At 34.9% G+C, this 22,442-nt stretch overlaps 1 protein-coding gene across 7 annotated transcripts in view; it reads left to right on the top strand.

Moving 5' to 3' along the window:
• LOC110834635 (uncharacterized) overlaps positions 1-22,266 on the top strand; it is a 42,369-nt gene extending 20,103 nt beyond the window's left edge. For 6 of the 7 annotated variants that reach the window (XM_087347219.1, XM_087347221.1, XM_087347220.1 and 3 more), the window contains 9 exons: positions 1,789-1,956; positions 8,538-8,623; positions 9,557-9,644; positions 11,354-11,922; positions 12,189-12,539; positions 13,689-14,197; positions 15,343-15,431; positions 15,992-16,082; positions 17,366-21,132. In XM_087347219.1, the coding sequence (XP_087203345.1) occupies positions 1,789-1,956; positions 8,538-8,623; positions 9,557-9,644; positions 11,354-11,922; positions 12,189-12,539; positions 13,689-14,197; positions 15,343-15,431; positions 15,992-16,082; positions 17,366-17,390 (1,976 nt within the window). In that variant the 3' untranslated portion in view covers positions 17,391-21,132. Of the gene's footprint in view, positions 1-1,788; positions 1,957-8,537; positions 8,624-9,556; positions 9,645-11,353; positions 11,923-12,188; positions 12,540-13,688; positions 14,198-15,342; positions 15,432-15,991; positions 16,083-17,365; positions 21,133-21,806 lie in introns of those variants that run through there. The other variant, XM_087347222.1, reaches the window with a different exon arrangement.
• The last annotated feature ends 176 nt before the right edge of the window (positions 22,267-22,442 follow it).

Here is a 22,442-nt window from a genome sequence, read left to right as displayed (position 1 = left end):
GTGACAAGAAGCGATCTGGACAGCCATCAAGTCTGAGTGATGAAATTTTGAATGAAGTTAGGCAGTGCTTAGAATGGTCACCCAAGAAGTCCTTAAGAAGATTAGCACAGAAGACTGGATTGAGTTATGGAACAATGCAGAGGTGTACGAGGCGGCTGAAACTTGTGCCTTACAGAATTCACATAATGCACGAACTCAAGGAACCGGGCAAAGGGAAAAGATTACGATAATGTAAATGGTTCCAAGAACTTGTGATGGACGGTGTCGGCATCTTGGACAACGTTTTCTTTACAGATGAGGCTTGGTTTTATTCAAATTTTCATCACTGAGACTTGATGGCTGTCCAGATCGCTTCTTGTCACTTACGCTGCCTGTTTCACGAAAACGGCGAACAATTCGGCATATTGCTGATTTATTTGGCACGCACGATTTTGGAAAACTATGCACAAACGATTGTTGGCATTCTGTGTACGAATTCGTCGTAAAATAATGTTCCACAATAAATACTCGCCCCGCTTGTGAAAAACTCATCTTACACTTTCGAATGCCGCTACTCAACTGGTGAGACCTAGCAGATGTCTCAAGGTCATACTGCTTGCACAACACCCGGCCAACAGTACAGTGTTGCCAATATTTACTTTTCCATGCTCTTCTGCGCGACTTTTGGATCACCCTGTATAATTAGTATAGACTTATCAGGTAAGCTTCCTGCTATAGTACTTTTATACCACTCATTTATTCTTCATATCTACTGTTCCAGCTACAGCTGGCAATAGTCACTATGTCTTACTGTCAACACGTGCATTAATAAGTTGCCTCTGACAGCTCATCAATTACTGGATCTATTGGAAGCTGTTCTTCCCTACACTTCCTGTCGTTACATAGCAGCATATTGTACTTTCTCTTGAAAATTCTTCAGCACAACTTGACTACCTCTGTTTTCCTCCTCTTTCATGTATCTTTACATGCTGTAGACATTTTTTGCTATTTTTCCCTTTTCTTACCCTGTGACCACCTTCCATGCTACTCATGATCACACTTAATTAAATTAATTAAACAGAACTGATATTTTTTGAAAAGCACATGATGTTTACAGCAGTAAAGGAAGTCACAGACTGAATGGTTACTGTCCATTACTACCTGACCTATGTGTTCACATGCAAATTTGGCATTCTGCCATGGTTCTTGCTACTTTAAACAAGTTACAGTAATATACAAGTCATGACGCAGAAGTTGTTCTATTGAAACTATTCAATTTTATTTTCATGAAACTACAGGACCTTATTGCAGGTTATTTTTTGGACCCTTGTACACAACATTTTGCCATCTAGTGTCAATACTAAGAACTTTTCATATCAGCTGTGTTCCATGTCAAGATGTTTGCAGATATATTTTCTACGATGTTTGCACTAATTTCCTTTGTGAGAGCAAGAAACTGTTTACTGACAGCAAGCAAGCATGATATTAGCTTTTATAAAATACAGAGTACATGAAATTATATTTGAAGCCAAAATATATATTTTCTTTTTATTGTCTGAAATTATTATAGCCTTTCACAGATGGATATGAGTTTGTTTATAAATATTCTAAATGTGTATTTACATTTCAATAAGTGATTCTAATTATTCCTCTGGCCAATTTCAATTATTGTAGCTTCATGTTTGTATACTGAAGACCATTTAAGAGACACAGTTAGTTATATGTCACCTTTATAATTAGCATGGATTTGGTTCAATTGTAAGTTAATTTTTAATTTTTGTTAATTATTTTCATGCTACATGCCATCAGTATCACAACTGTCCTCCAAGTCACAGCCAGTAAATCATGTAAACCCCATGGTTAGTGGACATCCTATTATAAAACCAACCATTACACTACAGCGCCTCAACCTGCAAGATGTGCGATCAAATAGTCCATTGGAGCAAATAAGATCTCCACTACAGGAATTAGATGAAGGTATTGTATTTTATTGTTATCTATACTGTTTAACTAATAAACTCTCTGATACAGGATATTCCTTGTTGGATATTTAAATACTCTACAAATTCCCTGTCATTATGGAACCAGAAGGTTCATCATCACTACCTCAAAAGCATTCCTCAGTAGTCTGTCCAGAGTCAATACAATCAATTTCACTTTGTTTCCTCATAACGTGTTCCCAAAGATATGTTTAACACGTTGATGAGTACAAACATACCAGTACATTCAGCATCATGATGCTGCATTGAGCATGAATGTACCCACATTGTTCTGTAGAGTGTGAGTGTACAGCATATCTGTTATTCCAAGGACTGCTAGCTTCTGACATCTGTTGTGAACTGATTACACTATGTGCTCAGTTTTATCATTCTCTTGACGCTTTGAAGAAAGTGGCATAAGTTACAGGATTCTTCTTGTGGGAGGAAACTTACTGTTACAGTACTTTTAAGTCATTTAAAATATTGCTTGTTGAAGGGTAAATATTATCTTTCCATTTATTTGTTTCTCACATGTTCTCTTTTCATTAAGTTTACCAATTAAATACTTGTGTATATTCCCCATGTTCCCCAATATGAACTACATGTCCACCATAACTCTAATTGAATTGCCATAACAATACTGAGTGAATAGTGCAAACTATGATTCTCCTCAGAAGATGGCCATTGTCAGACTCACCATCATGAAAATTTCAAATCCTGCTGTGATTCTCCTTATTGAGTAGTTTTCTCTATTCTCCCATTCATCTTTCTTATGTCCCAGTATTCTTCTCTTTACTGTGTATGCTTTCATGTTGTGAGAAGGTAAGATTTAATCTACAAGATAGCACACATTTCATAGGTTTCTTATATTCTTAGTGTATTATGAATATAAATTTTGCCTCTTGTTTTGAATTTGTTCCTCAGTGTAAGTGGTACTCAAATATTTTTGTAATTTTTATATAAAATATTGTTGTACAACCTGTGTTTATAGAAATGGCACTGAGCACATTGATGTTATGTTGTAATTTAATGTTGCCCTACTGGGCATTTTAGAACTAGACTGCAGTAAACAGGAAATAAAAATACAGATGTTTTTATGTAAGAATTGATAATTTTTATATATTTACATGTGTATTTACAGAAACATTCATGTTAGTACATTTAGTTTAGATTTCTTGCAAGTGAGCATCATCTCACATGAGCAAAAGTCAAAGAAACCCTTCTATGTGCTCCTAATAATAATAATAATAATAATAATAAAAATTTATTTTTCATGTAGATCAAAATACATTGATATAGGATATGTCAATCTATATTATACATTATCAAAATACAATAATGATTATGATATAATCCCATTAGAGATATAGCATTATACACATTAGATTATTAGTAGCCAAAATTCGAAAATTCTTCATTAAGATAGTCTTCTAGTGAATAGTAACACCCCTTAATAAGAAAGTCCTTCAATTCCTTCTTAAACTGATTGTTATTTCTTATTTGTTTTATTAAAGTAGGCAGTTTGTTATAGAAGAAACAACCTGCTACTGACGGTTTACTATTATAAAGCTCCAACCTATGCACATATTTATGATAGTCATTATTATTTCTTGTGTTATATGTATGTACTTGTTTGTTTACAGTGCAGACACACTTTTATTTTGCATATAAAATGGTTTCTTGAATGTATAACGAGTATACTGTTAATATCTTTAAATGCCTAAAACTATCTCTGCACGATTCAATTGGTTTTAAACCTGCTGTGTACCTTACTGCCCTTTTTTGAAGAGTAAAAATTCGTCTAGTAAGTACTTTAGCACTCTGTCTCCATACGACGATTCCGTAAGACAAAAAGGGATAAATCAAACCATAATACAACATTCTTCTTTCATTTAGGCTAAGTATTTTAGAAAGTCTATTAATTATAAATAGGTTACGGCTAATTCTACTACACATTCTTTCAATATGTACTTCCCAACTCAGGGTGCAATCAATCACAACTCCCAGGAAGTTAGTACTTTTTACTTTAACAATTTCCCTGTTCTTTATTAAAATTGTTTGATTACTTTCCTCCCTACATTGTTTTGTCTGGAAAAAATGTAATGTGTTTTAGTTGGGTTTATAAATAAATTATTTGTCTCAAAATACTGCTCTACCAAGTCTGTATTGTATAAGGTTACCTTTTGGAGTTCATTCATATCCCGACCCATATTCAGTATTGAAGTGTCATCAGCATACATTAATATTCTGCTTTGTGTTAGATGTGGGATATCATTTACATATAAAATAAAAAGTAATGGACCAAGGACAGAACCTTGAGGAACTCCATATCTAACTGGAAGGCTACTTGACAAGTATTCTTTCATTTGATTGTTTGCTACATGTGAGACTTTTACTTGTTGAGTTCTATTTGTGAGATAGGATTTAATTAGCTGAAGTGGTATGCCACGAACTCCATATTGGAATAATTTATCTATAAGGATGTTAAGTTCAATACAATCAAATGCTTTTGATAAATCTAATAGTACACAATTACACTGTATTTTATTATTCAGATTTTCAATTATATTTTCAATGATTGCAGCAATTGCATCATTTTAAGATTTATTTTTCCTAAATCCAAACTGAGATTTATTAAGTATATTGTGTTTATCTAAAAAAGAAATTAGCTGTTACCTTTTCCAGAACCTTTGAAAGAGCTGGAACAAGAGTAATAGGACGATAATTATTTGCATCTTCTTTCGCCCCTTTTTTGAAAATTGGTTTTACAACTGATTTTTTTAATGTAGATAGGAGGATGCCTTCTCTAATTGATGCATTGATCAGTTCTAGTAGTGGACTTATCATGTAAGGTACACATTTCTTTAATAAATAGGGAGAGATATCATCAAGTCCTGCTGATTTTTTATTCTCCAAACTCTAAATTACTTTAATCAATTCAGTCTCAGTTATTTCTAATAAGACCAATGAATCTTTTATACTTATTGTACTATTACTAGTTTGTGGAGGCATCAAATTTTTATCAAGTATGAGTTTACTAACAGTTTCTAAGAAAGTACCGTTAAAAATATTACATATTCTGCTCGGACTTGTAACTGTTTTATTTCCTACTTGTAGGTGAATATTACTAGTCAATATATTATTTAAAGAGCCTCTTTCTCTATTTACAAATTTCCACAATACTCTAGGAGTGTTATTTGCACTAGTTATAATGTGCTGGATGTAGTTTGCTTTTGCATTTTTTATTACTACATTATATTCCTTTTTATATATTTTATACTTGTCTCTATGTTCCTGAATCTTACTTTGCATGTAAAGATCATATAATTTTTTTAATTTTGTTCTTGCTATAATAACATCATTATTTATCCAAGGAACATTTAAAGCACTTACAATATTTCTTCTAACTTTTGGGCAGGCTACATTAAAATAATAGTTAAAAATACTAGAGAAAGAAACCCATTTTTTCTCCACATCATTATCACAGAACATTTCAGTCCAAGTTTCATTTTGTATTAAAGAGCAAAAGCCTAATACATTGGCTTCAGATACATTCCTACCCTCTCTATAGCATCTAATTTGTTGTGGTATAGTCATATTAATAGTTATACATTGAGCATAGTGATCTGAGAGTAGGCTGTTAATTACATCAGTGAAATAGCAGTGTGAAGGCAAGTAATGATTTGGTATATAATTGTTGCCATACTTTCAGTTACTCGAGTGGGTATATTTATTGTCATAGTCAGATTAAAAGTATTTATAACATCTAGTAACTGTTTGTGGTCACACCCATCTTCTTGAGTATTTATGTTAAAATCACCTACTATTATAATATAACAATCTTTCTGTACTAATTGCTCAAGAATACCTATTAACTGTATGAAAAATTCATGTAATGCACCACTTGGTGATCAATATAATGCAATAATTGTTATTTTCTTTCTTTCACCTGTTAGTTCTATACCAGCAACCTCAAATGTTTTTTCTATACTTTTTTCTGTAATCCATTTCACTGTTTTATATTGTAATAAATTCTTAGAGCTATAAATAGCTATCCCACCCCCTTTATGTTCTTTTCTACAGAAGTGTGAAGCTACAGTGTAACCTTCTAATGTACATTGAATTATTTCATCATCTTTAAGACCATGTTCAGAAGTGGCCAAGATATCTGGTGTGGTAGTTTGGAGGAATGCTGTAAATAGCTCAGTTTTATTTCTGAGATACTGTGCATTTTGATGTATTATTTTTAATTGTTGCCTGGGTAGAGTTTTTTTTTATTTTGTAATGATTGGAACCATTGTGGTCCAGTCTTTTTTATTACTTTCCCTGACTTAAAAAACCTAAGGCTATCACTTCAGAGTTGATTTCTCTATTATTACCTATATTATACCTGAAGAGGATGGAAGGATCCTGTTCATAATATATGGACCTGTCGTCAGACAGAACACTAATAATAAGAAAACCTATTATTTTACTTATTTCTTGAGTGACATACTCTTTACCTACTCTATTTAAATACTGCCCATGCCTTGTATGATAAGCTCTACTTATATTGCTTAAGTCCATCACTTTTACATTTCTAAATCTTTTACATAGCTTGTTTATGTCCATATTTGCTTTTATAATTTCCTTATTGACTACTGATTCTTTTATTAAATCATGCCTAATTGGTATATTAAAAACCACAACATTCGTAGTGGTTAGTGCAGCAAGTGTTCTCTTTAAAGTATTTTTACAATTCTTTGTCTCATTTCTAGCAATGTTATTGGCACCTCCCATAATTACTACATAGTCCTGAGAGCCAAATGATGAACAATCTCTTAAACAATTCTTCAATACACCTTTTATCTTAGCACTAGGACTTACTTCACCATACACTGAGACATCAATATTGTTTTTACTGAGCGACATAGGTATATCACGAACATCAGTTTATTTTTATTTTTCAAAACATTTACCTTTGGGCAACTTGAAGCTTTCCTTGATTGAGTCTCATCAGCAACTTCATTTAGTGCACTAAATTTGTTTCTCGTTGGAACTAGAAACGGTTGAGTAGCCTGTTTCCTTCTTTTCTCATATCCTTTAGCTGCATAATGCCAGCCAATTTCATTTACTTGCTTTACTTGAAAACGCGTATCTTGTATTCTTTCATTCTATAGAACAGATATTATTTCACGCAAAGATGTTATTTCCTCGAACAACTTACGAAGAACATCGCTATTATCTTCTGTACCAACTTCTGCAGTTACAATAACATCTGGGTTCATGTCACTGTCACTATCATGTTCTGATAATTCCACTTCACAATGAGTATTTTCCTTTTGTTCATAGTCCTCTTCACTGTTGTGTGAGGGGGGTGGCTTAACTTTCTTTGATATAAGTTTCTTCCGGGATCCTTGTAGGTTATTCTTCCTAACATTTCCATCATCAGAACCGAGAGGCAACTTGCGATCATCATCCAGTGTTGGTGACTGTTTTCCACCATCACTCTGAATTTTCAGTGTTCGCTGATAGTTTGTTGTAGGTTCGAATTTCAGTTCTGCTAATCGAGTTTCTATTTCATCAACCTCATTAATCAACTTGAAGCACTTCTTACAGATTACATTACTATGAACAGAATCCTCACTCATTTCCTGACCCAACACCGCTCCAATAGTATATGATAATGGTCTTTCTGATGTTGTTACTATAGTTTTATGGAAGATCTCAAGACTATTACGAGTTGAGACACAAACTCTACTGTTACATATCAAACAGTGAGTGCTTTTTGGAGCAGCACCTTGCTCCTTTTCCGTGTCTGCAGTCATCATGTCTAGGCTCCTGTTTCTAAACAAGATAACAAATATGAACCGTCTTATTTCCGAATTGACAGCCCAGAACTGACTGTACTAAAACATTTTTTGGGAAAGTGAAAGTTGAGTTGCTCATGGTAGGTATTATCAAGATAGCTGTCTTTGGTGTTGTACCATGTAGTTTAGTGTAAGTTTACTAGCATGTCAGAAGTGCTTGCTGCTTACATCATCATCACCATGATGATGGAAGCAGCAAGACTGTATGAAATATTGGTAAACAGCTGCCACACTATATGGCACAACAACCCAGAAAATAGCCATGTTTGCTTTTTTTATTAGTGCATATTTGCACAGGCAATTCCAGTATCTGCAGTTATTTTTTCATCTTGTTAAATAATGATCCAATAAAAGACAGTAAAGAAGAATTTTAGCTCTTAAAATGTTTGAAGAATATTTTTGATATGCAGTTATTTTTCTGTCTTTCCAGGTCATACTGTGTAACCTCTGCATATGAAACAGTTCCATTAAATAACCCAAGAGTCATTGCTCCTCTCCTCCGACTTATAATAATTAATTGTGATATATTAAAAATGTTTCAGGTTTTGTGTTTATTAAAAGTGGGTTCTTCCACATTGTGCTCTCCTCCGACTTATAATAATTAATTGTGATATATTAAAAATGTTTCAGGTTTTGTGTTTATTAAAAGTGGGTTCTTCCACATTGTGTTTATTGTTTAATCCACGTTGTTTACAAATATAATTAAGGGAAGTGATATTTTTGTCAACAGGCCAGATTGCAGAAACGGATCTAGCTACAATTGCAGAAAACTCTGTGGACCCTCCCCTGCCTTCTTCATATAATTCGGATGAAGAGGTATATGTTTGTTGTGGTCTTTTTAGGCACATTTGCAGAGCGGAATATTTGTGCAAGAAACAACTTAAGAACAGGCAAACAAATTTCAATTAAATTTGGCATTGGAAAATTACTTGAAAAATATTAGTAATATATGAGAAATTGTTGAGCAGTTTCCATGTAAGTTTAGATTGGACAGTTTTAATGACTACTTTTCATAATGACATAAATACTGTTTTGACCTTATCTAACTATGACTAGACACCTTTGTTGCCATAGTGACCTGGGGAGGGTTAATTCTCTGTGATGGTACCATCGTCCAGCCAGACACCTCTCTTCATATTTAGGAAGTAATTGTTTTGAACCATGAACCGTAGATTGATTATGCAAGAATTGAGACATTACATTGAAATGGGACAAAATCAGTTGAAGATAACAGCCTTCTGGGATATTGCATTTTATATAGTCTTGTAGAATCTACAAGGCTGTCATAAGAACCTGAAATCTGACACAGAATCAATTGTTCTACCCTACTTCCTTTATTTGAATATCTGTAATGGCTACATTGGATACAGTAACGCGAAATAACACAAGAAGGAAATGTAATTTAAATTGTAATTGTGTACGAAGTTAAGGTTTATAGGGCCGGAAAGTGAAAGGTGTAGCCTGCCCCGAGCCAATGGGAGCAGGCTACACCTTTCACTTTCCGGCCCTATAAACCCAGCAACTCACACCCTATTGGCATATTCATCGCCCTGATGACGGAGGCAGTATGACCTCTGAAACGTTGGTTAACATCGACCAGACTACACAGCGCAACAACCCAGAAGACGGAAATCTTCATACTCACCGCTGTGAGAACCTCAAGTCTTACATATGCTGTAGTTGTTGTTACTATATTCACGTAAGTTTTGGAATGTTGTTTCTTTATGATGAATTGTATTTTTATTCAAGGAGGCTGTTGAACTCTCTATCACTCCAAGTATGAGAAGAATTACAGCACGTTCCTCTCCTCCATCTTATCACAATATCATACTTCCGGGTAAGAAATATTTAAATCTTCATGAGTTGAGGATTTTAATTTAATGGAAGTCATTGAATGATTACCATTTCCAAATTTCTGGTTATTGGGGAAACTAGGTTTGTTTTTCTTCCACTTAATCATGCACATTATGTAAATATGTACAAACTGTGGAAGGTTAAATTATCTTTTGAACAGGTTTATTTGTAGTACTCTAAGTGGGGAAGAAAGATGGACAATTGAAGGTACAGTCAAACCCCAGTATGATGCCTATTTGTATACTGTCATCTTCATACTGGACCCACAAAAGCCTTGGAGCAGAAATTTCGTATAGAATTTCATTAATGAAAGTGTTTTCTGCATGTTTTCCTTGAATAGCTAACATACTGTGTGCATACACAATATGTTAAAAAATCACCAGACTGATCACAGAGTAAGGAAGTTAAAGTGCACACATGCAGGTGCATTTAATCACAATCAGCTGAATCTCTGTGAAATGGGGGAAAAGGGCAGTATTAAGTTTTGGTGAGAAAAGAGATGTGTAGGACTGTATTATGCTGCTCAGAAAAATGTTGCCAGCAGTTTCTCCCTTTTATGGGATAAACCTATCAGTTGGCACTGTGCTGGAGATATTCTAAGAGAAAAAAGAAATGGGATAATTTTGAAAGGTGCAAAATATGAGGATCTTGTTAAGATGGGACATGTGAATGTGAAAAATGTAACAAAAACTGATGAAATTAAGAAACAAACAAAAGTAATTGAACAGCAGAGGGATGTGACAAATTTTGTATACAAAATGTATATGCTTTGCTCCAAAAAATGAGGTTATGGTAAGATGAATAATGTATAAGATGGTATTATTACAAAAATTAACTACAGATACATATTTCACAAATTCGTCTTCTATTTCATGCTTCTGATCCCATCTTACAGTATTTTTCACACTATATGGTACTTTGATGTATTAATAAATAAAAATATACACTAAAACATTCGGTTTACCACCAGCCCTGCATGTGATTTGCAATTTATTGATAAACAATGCAAAGAAGAAATTGAAAGTTCACATAAATTGAGATTTTACATTTCAGAAGTCAAACTGGTCACGGATCTCCCCACGCAAACATCAATCAATCAATTAGCTCCTGTAACTCCTAAGTGGAGCATAGGGCATCGACAAACTTCCACCACCGGACTCTGTTCTGTGCCATGGCCTTCATCTCCAGCCAGGTCTTCCCTCCTTTCTGCCTCTACACTCTGCTTCCAGGTGTTCTTTGGCCTGCCTCTGCGTCTCGTGCCTTGCGGGTTCCATTCTAGGGCTTGTCTGGCGATGTTGTTTGTGTCGCAATGCAGCGTATGCCCGATCCACCTGCACTTCCTGTGGCGCACCTCAATGTCAATGGGTGTTTGCTTCGTCCTGCTCCACAGCTCCTCGTTGGAGATGACCTGCGGCCACCATATCCGCAGGATGTTATGCAAACATGGAAGAGCTGTATTCATTTTGTGAATAGGAAATTATTTAGTAGAAACTGTTTGCATAAATTAATTACTTTTTATTTTGATATATTTTAATGGCACATTGGAGATGGTTAGGTAACGATATTTAAATATTGATGGGCTTAGGACAGGTCAAGAGTCATAGGTAGCCGATGTTTCACTGTTCTTGTGAGTCAGACTTGATGTTTGGACAAAATGAGGTGATAAGTTGAAAATAGTGTTTTCTGTTTCAGTTGCTGAAGTACCTTTGGAACGCCTCTCCTTGGCAAGAATCCTGGGCAGGCACAAGGAGGCAATGAAAAGAGATATGTTTTCAGGAATACTCATGAATGAAAACAAGACAGACTCAATAAGTAATTGCGTTAGTGCCACATCTTCACATATTTCCTTGCCTTCATTACCTGAACAGGAAAGAGTGACAGAAGTTTGCAACACTTCATCAGGAGAGGCCACACCAGTTAATTCTGTCTGCTCAGTATCAGAAGACACTAAAGATTTAGTAGATATCACACCTGTTATTGAACATGAGTCTAAGCTAACTGACCAGCCATCAACTGAGTATGCAAGTAGGACACTGGATGTAACGTCTTCATCCATTTGTTCTTCAGCTGCAATACCCAGCTGGCAACCAAATAACATTAGTGTAAGGAAGTACCCACCATCTTCACGTACTGAAAATCCAACATCCAATGAGCTACGAAAGTGTCAAATGAATGGTGTCAGTGAGAGATGTCGTTTGGTTGTTGCCTTAAACGATGTCGGCCGTTACCTTCAAAATGGTACACTGAGCAACATTGAACAGGCAAGTTAATATGGGATAAGTAAGCCTTTAGTAATTGCACATGAACGTAAACTAAACTGCTTGTACAAAGGCGGATATATGAAAATGTTGTGTGGTTAAATAGATTCATTTTTAACATACAGTCTTTATTTGGAAATTGTAGCTGAAGTGCATTAAAAAAGTTAAGTTTGTTGTGTTATGAATCATCAGATTAGATTGTTTTCCTGTAACACGTGATTTACAAATGTTAAGTTCTTTTAACTAAAAGTATATCTTCCTCTCTTCAGCTAGAAGAGGGAAAAGTGAGGATGGGTGCTAGTACTTATCCAGAAACAAAGGCGCACAACAATGAGGATGGAAACGAAGATTTGGGAATCAACGTGTTAGACACATCAATAGAAAATCAAACTCAGCTCAACTTCACAGCTGGAATCGGTACTATGGATTACAGTGCTGTATCTTTAAACAATTCTGATGTGCAAGGAAGTTATCTGTCAGCAAAAGAGGAGTTCTTAAACAGAATTCGGAATGAAGATCCTTTGGAAGGGCCTAGTTGGCGTTTCCAAAGTGATGGTACTCCTACAGGAAGAAAAAGAACAAAATCTAAACCTTTTTGTTCTCATCAGTCAACTGAAGAGGTAATTACAGTGGAACCTCTCTACAACACATTTCAGAGGACCTATATATTTTGGTTTTGTTGTACAGAATTTTATGTCAGTTTTTATTACAAAATTTTGTTTTATGATTAAATTTATATGGAATGCATTTATGATCACAGTGATTCCTCAACACAATGAGAATTAAAATTTTGCTTGTTGTAATGGTTCTGATAATATCAAGAAATTGGTGGTTACATAACCCAGTCTGTCTTCAAACTTCTAATTGTGTATAACAGAATGTGGCAGTAAAATGTTGCAATATTTATTCTTTGTTGAAGAGATTGTCATAGAAATATGAAAATAATTAATAATAATTAAAAATTCTCATCTCTAGCATTATCTGAACCAAGAAGTTTAAGATTATCTCATATTTACATAACTGTCTTGTATCTGTAAGTGACATATTAGAATCCATTCTGTACAATAAAAAATCCCATGCACTGTTTGTTGTGCACCCATAAGTCCCACCCACTTTCCACCCATAATATACTTTATGTAGCTTATGCACATAAATTATGTTATGGGCTGGTTCTAAATGGTATGATTGGAATAACTGAACTTCTATCTTTTAGAACAGCTGATCTCATTGTCATTATTCTTAAAAGTGGTAAACGGTGTCAAAGGAGTAATTCATACCATCTTTATTTTTCTCTTTGACTAGTTGCTGACTTCACACAGACATAATACTTCAAGTTTTGTTTGAAGTCTATGAACGTCTGTTTTATAATTATAATTAAGATTGAACACTATTTAACTCAAAAGCAATATCCTAGAAAACTAACTCCCATTCACTTGCCAGGCAATGCAATAGATAATGAAAAAGAAGGAACATATCCAAATGTCTCTGCTGTGACATGAATCAAAAGAAGGAATATCACAGAAGTTTGGCATAGTCATTTCTGGTTCAGCCTCAGCAGATCATGTGGAGGCGTGTCTTATCAGAAGATACGTATGTTTACTCCTCCTGTGATGTGGTGGTTTTCTGTTGTCATGTTGCTTTGCATACCACAGCAGAAGATGCAGAAGTGTTCCTTCTTTTACATTGTAATTAAGTTATTGGTGCCACATCAAAGAGCAATATGGCCACTTGGTAACTTGATATATATTTTATTATGTAATGCTTTACAGGGAAGCTATGGAAGTCTGTGGAATGGTCAAAGTACCTATGTTGTATCAGAGAAACAGAGTTCAAACACATTTAAGGATCAACCAACACAAAACTACCTTACAGCTGAGAAAGAAGCTGTAGCAAATGATGACATGGAAATTACAGAGTGTCTTTTATTGCATAATATGGAATATGACAAATCCGTAGCAGACAAAGTTCATGTGGGGAAGGAAACAAATAACTGCTCATTTCATACTTCAAATCATTGTAAGACATTTAAATCTGAAGGTTTGCAGCTGTATGCCACTGAAGAAGTAAATTTGTTTCATAGAAAAGGGACGGAAATAAAGTACCATAATGACAGTTCAGATATCTCAGAATCAGGGGAAGAATGGAAACCAATAAAAAGAGCTAGGAAAAAATATAGTCAAAGTAAAGCCCACTCTGCAAAGTTGAACTGCAAAAGTTTGTCAAAAAATATGAGGAATCCTAAATCAAGAGCAGTTGCTGAGGAGTCTACAATCAACAGGTATACAAATATAAATATAGAACAGAATGTATAAGTAGTTGAGGAGCATTCATATTAATTTGTCACTGGGTCACATATTGCAATAAAACCCCCATGTAGTGATATTTAGGAAATTTAAAATTTGTTCAGTCATTCAGAGTAATAAATTTCCTATGGAACACATCAGTGAGGTGTGGTTCAGGCAAAAGAGCATTGCATTGTGCAACTGTGAGAATATATTGTGTATTATTCCTGTCTTCCTGGGATCCAGATGTTCAAGAACTAATAGGGCAACATAACTGTAATTATGTTAGATTCAGTACACAGAAAATCAGTCTAAAAATTCCATTAAGATTTTTACACACAACTTTTCTTTTTATAACACTTTGTTAAAAGACATAAAATGTTTTCTGTTAGGAATAACCCTGCCATCATGTGGATCACAATGGGCAGGGTATGTAGCTACTGAATTTTTGAAGGGACACTTCTCTGGAAGTGACTGTTTAGTTTAAATGGATCGAAGCATAGTTGGTTTTGGAGATATGGTTTGGATTTATTTGATGTAGGATATGCCCTGATGGTGGGCTGTCATCTGTGTGGTGTTGAACATTAGAATTCTATTACTAGTTTACATTGATAACATTCATCATGTGATACAGTATTATGTCACTACTTTTTAGTGTCATCTGTATTATTTAAAAGCCAGTTTGATGTGCTTCCTTGCACTCATAGATGAGATATTTAAATGGGCATGGACTAAGGGGACGATGTGGAAATTATGTAATACATAGTATCAGCTGATATTTTTCATTATTGTTCTCCTTTACCAGCATGTTGTATGCAATATTTTTTGTTCATAAACTGTTTTAGATTTATATTAAAATACTGCAGTAGGTTTATTTTTTAGTGTGTGTTTGTCATATATTTATTGATATGTGGAAGGGATGGTTAGAGAAATATGAAAAAAAGCAGATAAGTGTATGAAAGGGATAAAAAAAAGGAATAAAGGGGGAGGAGAGGAATTATGATTGCCAAACAAATGAAGGGAATATATGAGAAAGAGTGTAGAAGGTAAAAAAATTATAACAACCAGTCCTTAAATTTATATTTCATGTCCCTTTTATTTTGTATACTCTTTATTTACATAAAGATTTTGTGTTACATAGAGAACGGTCAGTTGTGCACAGAGAGCCACTGAATATGCCCCAAAGCTTGGAGACTTCACCTCGGCTGGAGAACAAAGAGATTGAGATAAGTGAGTTGATTTGACCTGTATTTTGATTGCATTGGGCAAAATATAGTTTTAATCATGTGAACTTGTACTCAGCACTGCAGAAATACACTTGCCCACTCACTGTTGCAGTGAGATGCTTGATCAGTACATTTTAGCCACATTTTAAGCATTTTAAAACCATGCTGATTTCTTATGCATAAGCTACTTCAGTTACTTGTATATTTCTTTCATTACCTCCAGCATAGGCTATCCAGTTCATTGTCAGCACTAAAGAAGTACAGCATAGTGTATGTCCTTTCTGTGCACAGTTTCTAAATACAAGTAGAGAGTAAAGCTTCACTAAATATTATTGATGTTATCAAATTAAGAAGTATGAGATAGTGGTGCATAGATAGAGGCTGATAGATGGCTCTTGTGAACACAGTAAAGAATCTGGGTTTGGTAAAAGGCAGGGAATTTATCAGCTTCTCAAGAAGGACTCTGCTCTATGGCATTTGTTGTTCACCTTTTGCATTTAGCCATTATTCCTTATAATTAGTCAGTAGGGCAAGGATTATAACATGAATTGTTTGCTGTTGCAGAAAAGGAAAATTTGAGTAACACAAATGAAGAGTATGTTCGTACGAGGAGAAAAGCTGCTCCAGTAAGTTTAAAGGAAGTGTCATTGAGAAGGTACATGAAATATTTGAAATGACAAATTGAAAAGTGTGATTTTTAAGTAGTACCCAAGAATATTCAGGTTTTAGAAATTGTGTCTGTATATTCAGACAACACTTTAGGAAGAATTCCTTTTCACACACTAGCTTTGTTTACATCCTATGTGCTCACTCTGCTTCACCAGCCCATTTAACATTTTGGAAGATCAGACGGCAAATGTTAACTTCTCAGAACACTGACTTTATTTACAGACTGAATATAAACTCTTACTGATGAATTTCATTGGTTCATTGAATGTAGCGTACAGAATTATTTCTTCATAGTGGCATACATATGTTGTAAATCTGATGGCCTTGTGCCTGAGACTGACTGAATATTATATAATTTGAAGGTGTCACAGCAACTAGACTGAATAAAATATTGTCAGACAATGAGACGTGTCAGTTGGTTATACATCACATCAGATGTGATGACATCAGAACCCTGATGGTGGGGATGGAGATGGTTCCCAAAACGTTGGTCACTTCATGTAACCATTTGGCGTAACTGATTACCTGAGAAGATTTTATGCATATTCTTACCTTTTTTGTGTTTCCCTTTTGTTTGTTTTTTCATCATTTCTGAAGTTTTATAAATATTTTCTGTACAATGAAGTTCTACAATGTTTACCTCTTAAAGTTCTATATAACAAGAAGGAATATTGTAAATTGGGTGATTTAACAGTATGTTAGCACTAATTTGTGTTGGTGAAATGCAAGCATTACCTTGAGGCCAGTTAGTTACTTTGGCAATAAAAATAGAAAGTGACTGGTGAAGCTGGTGATTTAACTTGGCAACTTGAAGTAATTTACCAGTAATGTTGACTGGTTGTGTTGGTTGACCTGCAGGAATATTTCTGGGCTGTTAGATTTTACTAATTTTAACTTTTCACTTTTGTAGTCTTGAAGTGCATTATTTTGAGATGGGTACTAAATTAACTGTGTTAGTAACGGACACTGCCATAAGCAGAATATGTGTATTTCATGGTAGTGAATGAGGTTTGATAAATTTTTGTCTGGTATATTGATATCAGAAAGTAGACTTAGAAGTAATGCAATATTTATTTCTCAGATAATGTCACTGCCATCAATATGATTTATGTTACATGTTTTCCCATCTGTCAGAGTAGAAGTATTTGTGAGTATTGGATCAGGATATGTTTGTTATCAAGGTAGTGATGTGCAGTGTGCCACAGAAAAATGGAACACTTCTATTGTTTATTTAAATTGAATGCTGATTTTTATAATTTGTTATTTCAGAAAAATGCGTCGAGATACCCATTGAATGTTTGATGATCTGAATATTCAAGATATCCAACTTTATGGACAGAAATTTTAATTTCAGGCAGTCTTATAATGAAGTTGTAACATATGAATTATGATTGTGTTATGTACAAACATATGACACATAATTATAAGTCACATCTTCATTATTGAATTGCCTGAAGTCAAAAGGTGGTGCTTATGGAATATTTCTGTCTTCAAGAAAATATGATTCAAAGTACATTGTATTTATGCAGTATTATGTGTTCCTAAATTTCCAGTATGTTTATTAGTCTACATTATGGCTAATTGTTATGATTTATTTAAATATGTTTTGTAACATTATCTGTTCATTTAGCCCTTATGTGATGGTCTACTTGTTCTTTTCTAAATACTATGTCTATTATTACATTTTATCGCCATCTTTTGCCTTATTTCTGATTTTTTATTATTTTATTTAAGACATTCATTACTCTACTGTTTCTAGCATCTGATTTTTTTCCCCAGTATCAGTACATGTCTGCTTTAGGGAATACATTGCCTTCAGTCATTACATTTAAGAGTTCCATAGAAAATGTTTTGTGTTTCAGAAGTAATCATCTTGAGAAAGTGTGATTACATCTGTTAACATTGACATTTATTAGTCAGTTGGTTTAGTTTACAATGTTGGACATAACTTCCTGGTCTTATGTCCACTCTAAATATATTTACATTTGTTATAACGTTGGGGCGTGACTCTAACGCTGCGGAGGTTAAGAATGAATAGGAGCTATACTTCCTCTCCTCCCAAGCACCTCATGGTGTATAGTGGGATAGATTTTTTACTCTTCATTGATAGATACTTATCTGTTCCAGTCCTTCATATAAGTATGTTATCATGCCCTTCCTTTTCTAAAACACATTTGGCTTTCTGAAATGGCACCCCTCTTTTCTATCCATTCATTCAGTCTTCTCACCATTGCTCCCATACAGACCTTCAGTAGTGTTGCAAGCAATAAAATTCCCCTGTAATTAGCTGGGTCTTGCTTGTCCTCTACCCTTTTGTAGCATACTAGTCTTCCAACCTGATGGAAAATCCCATGTTTTGTAAATATTAGTTATTAATTTTACTAATAATTAGTGTAAGACTGAATATCATAAAAATTGACACTTTTATGAAACTTTAATTAAAAAATACATACATACAAGTACAGTAAAACCTCTCTAACTTGGACACTTGCGGTTCCACGAAAATGCGTCCAACTTACGGAGGTGTCCAGGATAGAGGGAAAGGGGGAAAATATCCTTTCATATTGTGGTGTAATGACAATGTGGTAATTGTGAAGTATTATGGAGCCCTTCCCAAAAAGGAAATTATTGATAAGAAAAATCAAAGGGGTAAATTAAATTTTTATAACTTTTTTTCACTAAATTAAACTTGCATGGATAAGCTCAAAGGGAAGGGCACCAATACCTTACGTTTACCGACAATGTATTCTATTTTACATAATCTAACTACTGTAGGCTTGCTTGAATTAAAAATTAATGACAATAGTATTAATAATCTTTTGAACCCCACTCTCATGGTTGCCCATTACACCCCAGCCTCAATGAAATTTTAAATGTTCAGAATGTATTTTTTTAATTGTACTTACGGCATTAGCTCAACATATGATATCACTTAATTCTTGTAAAAAAGTCCGTAACAAGACACTGCTTTTTTGCTTTTATCTTTGAATTTGCAGATCCTCTTTCTAATTTTCACCGCAATCCGAATAAAGTTTCAACCATTGCTGGTTGATTATGAGCGAAAGCATGCCGTTCTAATTCTTCCATGCATTGCTAAGCCCTCTGATGTGTAGGTGGTTCTTCGTACATAGATAACTCTTCTTCCTCTGAAGATTCTTTACACACATCGTCACTTGAAGTCATCACTTTGTCTAGCACATTATCGATTGTTCCAGCAACATCGTCGTGAACCTCTAGAATGTTGTCGAACGTTGAAAGAGCTTGGACATCAGGAATTTGGTTGCAATACTCCTCAGGAAGACAGTTTATTTCTTCATGAAAACTGTCTTCTTCCATCCCTTCCCCTTCATCCTCAATGGAATCTGCCATAAATCCTGCATGTCGGAAACACTTTGCAATGGTTTGATGAGAAACTTCTGCCCAGGCACCAAGAATCCACCGAATGGCATCTAAGACTGTAACGCTTCTTGAAAATTCGGTCACGTCTTTGCACTTATCTGCAGCATTGATTAGTGAATGCATTAGTTGCTTCCTGTAGAGCAGTTCCACAGATTGAATAATGCCCTTATCTAGTGGCTGCACTTCGCTGGTCAGATTTGGCGGCAGAAATTGTATACTGACGTTTGAGAGATTTGAACTGACGTGGCTTGTAGCGTTGTCGACTAACAATAATATCTTCCGATTAGCCCGCTTCATTTTAAGGTTGACCTCGTTCAACCACTCAGGATAAATTTTAGATGTCATCCAAGCCTTCTTGTTGTGACACCAAATTACGGGAAGGTCGTCCAATTTCACATTGTTCGTTTTGAAAGCTCTAGGACGTGCAGCATTTACAATAACTACTGGCTTTAATTTCTCTCCTCGCGAATTGCAACATAGCAAAACAGTAATCCGTTCCTTAGATTTCTTCCCTCCTTTACATGTCTCTCTCCTTTCTATTAAGGATCGCGTTGGATGTTGACGGTAGAATAGTCCACTTTCATCCGCGTTGAAAATGTCCTCTTCTGCGTATCCCAACAAAAGGCTTGGAAGTTTGCGTCTCCAATCTTCAGCAGCTTGAAGATCAGCAGAAGCTGATTCGCCAGAAAGGACGTGCAGACTTACGTTGTTTAGTTTACGGAAACGATCCAACCAGCCATTGCTCGCCGAGAAATCTTCGATGTGGAGTCTATTTGCAATTCTCTCTAGCCTTCTCCTGTAAAAGTGTGCCACTAATGGGAATGTTCTTTGCACGACAACACCGGAAAAACTCTTAACACGTTGTCATTTAGTTCATCATGAGGTGTTTTTCATAGTCTTTTTCTGTCTGCATTACAATTCTTTTCCCACGCATCGGTAATTGCGGCTCTGTTGCTGTTGATGTTGGAAACAGTAGATTTTGAGATGCCGTATTTCTCTGCCAGCTTCCTGCAACTTTCTCCTATCTTCAGAAGATCCAAAACTTCTTTCTTCTTTTCCAGAGTTAATTCCACCAATTTTCGTTTCCCCATCGCAAAAAGAAAAATCCAATTTCTGTTAACACTGTTGCAAGCTAACTCAGCTGCAAGCTCAGTACTGACAAAGTTAAAACTGTACCAGCAATAGGTACTGTAGTCCAGTGAAGGGTTCAACAAAAGAATAAATATACACTTTCACTGCATTTCAATGTCTCACACCCTCAACCATAAGCTAATCCTGAGGTAGAAGGCATTCATCAGTCAGAAATTCAAAACAACAAAATACTAACTGTAAATGTTTCCCATAAAAGCATTGAAGCTAAGTGCATGAACCTGTCCAACTTACAACAAAAGGGGTGTTCAAGTTCCAGGATAAAGGGGTGTCCAAGATATAGGGTGTTGTGGACATGTAAAATTATAGGATATCTGCCGGTTCCAATTAAAAGTGTCCAATATAGAGGGGTGTCCAACTAGAGGGGTTTTACTGTATATATTTAAATCAGAAAGGTTTATGAAGTAACTAGCAGAAGTGCCCGTTCTTGGCACAGGTATTTCTCTATAAACTGCACTGAAATAAATTGATTTATTTTCACAATCTTATGAATATGTATTTCTGTTGACCATAAAGAAAGTGCTTAAAGTGTGAAAGGATGTGATTACAAGGATTTAAGGTTCTCATGGCAGTGAGTATAAGGATGGCTGTCTTCTGGGTTATAGCACTGTGGTCTGGTATAATATGTGATAACATATATATTTTATTATTATTTATTGCTCTAGTGCTGCAGGTGATCACTTTGTACATCATGTAAAATAGTTATGTACACCTTGGTTATGATTTTGTGTAGTTTCATAGGTGGTTACCAATGTTTTGGTGGAAATTATTACCTCCATCATCAGGGATAGAGCTCATATGTTTCTCATAACCACCTACAAGACTACTTGGCATCAAACCCCACAAGACAGAATCCAAATTGTCATAAATATGGAAATCCGTTCCCAAAATGTAGAAGGTCCATAGTTTGCATTTCAAGAAGAATGTGAACGCGAAGGTACCAAACATTGTCTGGCATTAGTCAATGAAATTTGGTGGAATGGGTAAAAGAGGAAGCATTTGGTTGGATAGGGACTGTCTGATATATGAAGTATCTTGATGGTGCATTGCTACTCTCAATATTCTTCTGCATATAAAGGATATGGGCTACATTCCTCTGAAACATTTCTCCACTGAAATCAACTACTGATCTTTATCTGAGTAGTAACATGTTTATTCTCAGATTCTGAGGAGCAGTAGACTTGCAGCCCTCTCCTCATGACAGACAGGTCAGAGGTTCAGATAAATGTTGCCACACAGCAATAATAATGAACTGACTTCCAAACTTTCACTGGTTCAACTGCTAACTGGACCTGTGCGTTAGCAACTAACTGGATACTCAATTTGCTGATTATGTAGCTGTTTAACTGGTAAGTACAGTTTTCAGTCTAATTTTTATTTCAAATAAAAATTCAAGGAACAGCTCTTAAAAGGGACAAGGGATGTTTGTTTTTGTATGTTTTGTAATTAAGGGCTGATATTTTGTATGAAATATTAATATTTTATTGATATATCTTGGAACAAACTAAAGAGTTGCTATGAGAAAAAAATTGTACCAGTGTTTTATAAAGGATCCCAGTTAATTAAATTGCAAGTTATTTACAGTTTAAAAGCATTACAATAAAATACAAACTAAATGGTTATCGAAGTGATTTCTGCATCAAAAGTAGTTTGCTGTCATGAACTCAACTTTAGTATGATGGTCTTGGAGAACAAAACATTGTATGACAAACTCATTAGTGATTATAATCCTTGTGTAAAACATTATTTGGTAAGCATTTATTGAAGTGTGCAGTCATAAAAAGAGAATGCCACTATT

This window comes from Zootermopsis nevadensis, unplaced genomic scaffold (genome assembly GCF_977971745.1).
Source record: "Zootermopsis nevadensis isolate Lab colony 2312 unplaced genomic scaffold, Znev_1.0 Znev_ptg000011l, whole genome shotgun sequence".
Taxonomy (NCBI): domain Eukaryota; kingdom Metazoa; phylum Arthropoda; class Insecta; order Blattodea; family Termopsidae; genus Zootermopsis; species Zootermopsis nevadensis.
Note: the sequence above shows the minus strand (reverse complement) of the source record. Positions and strands in the feature narration are given on the sequence as shown.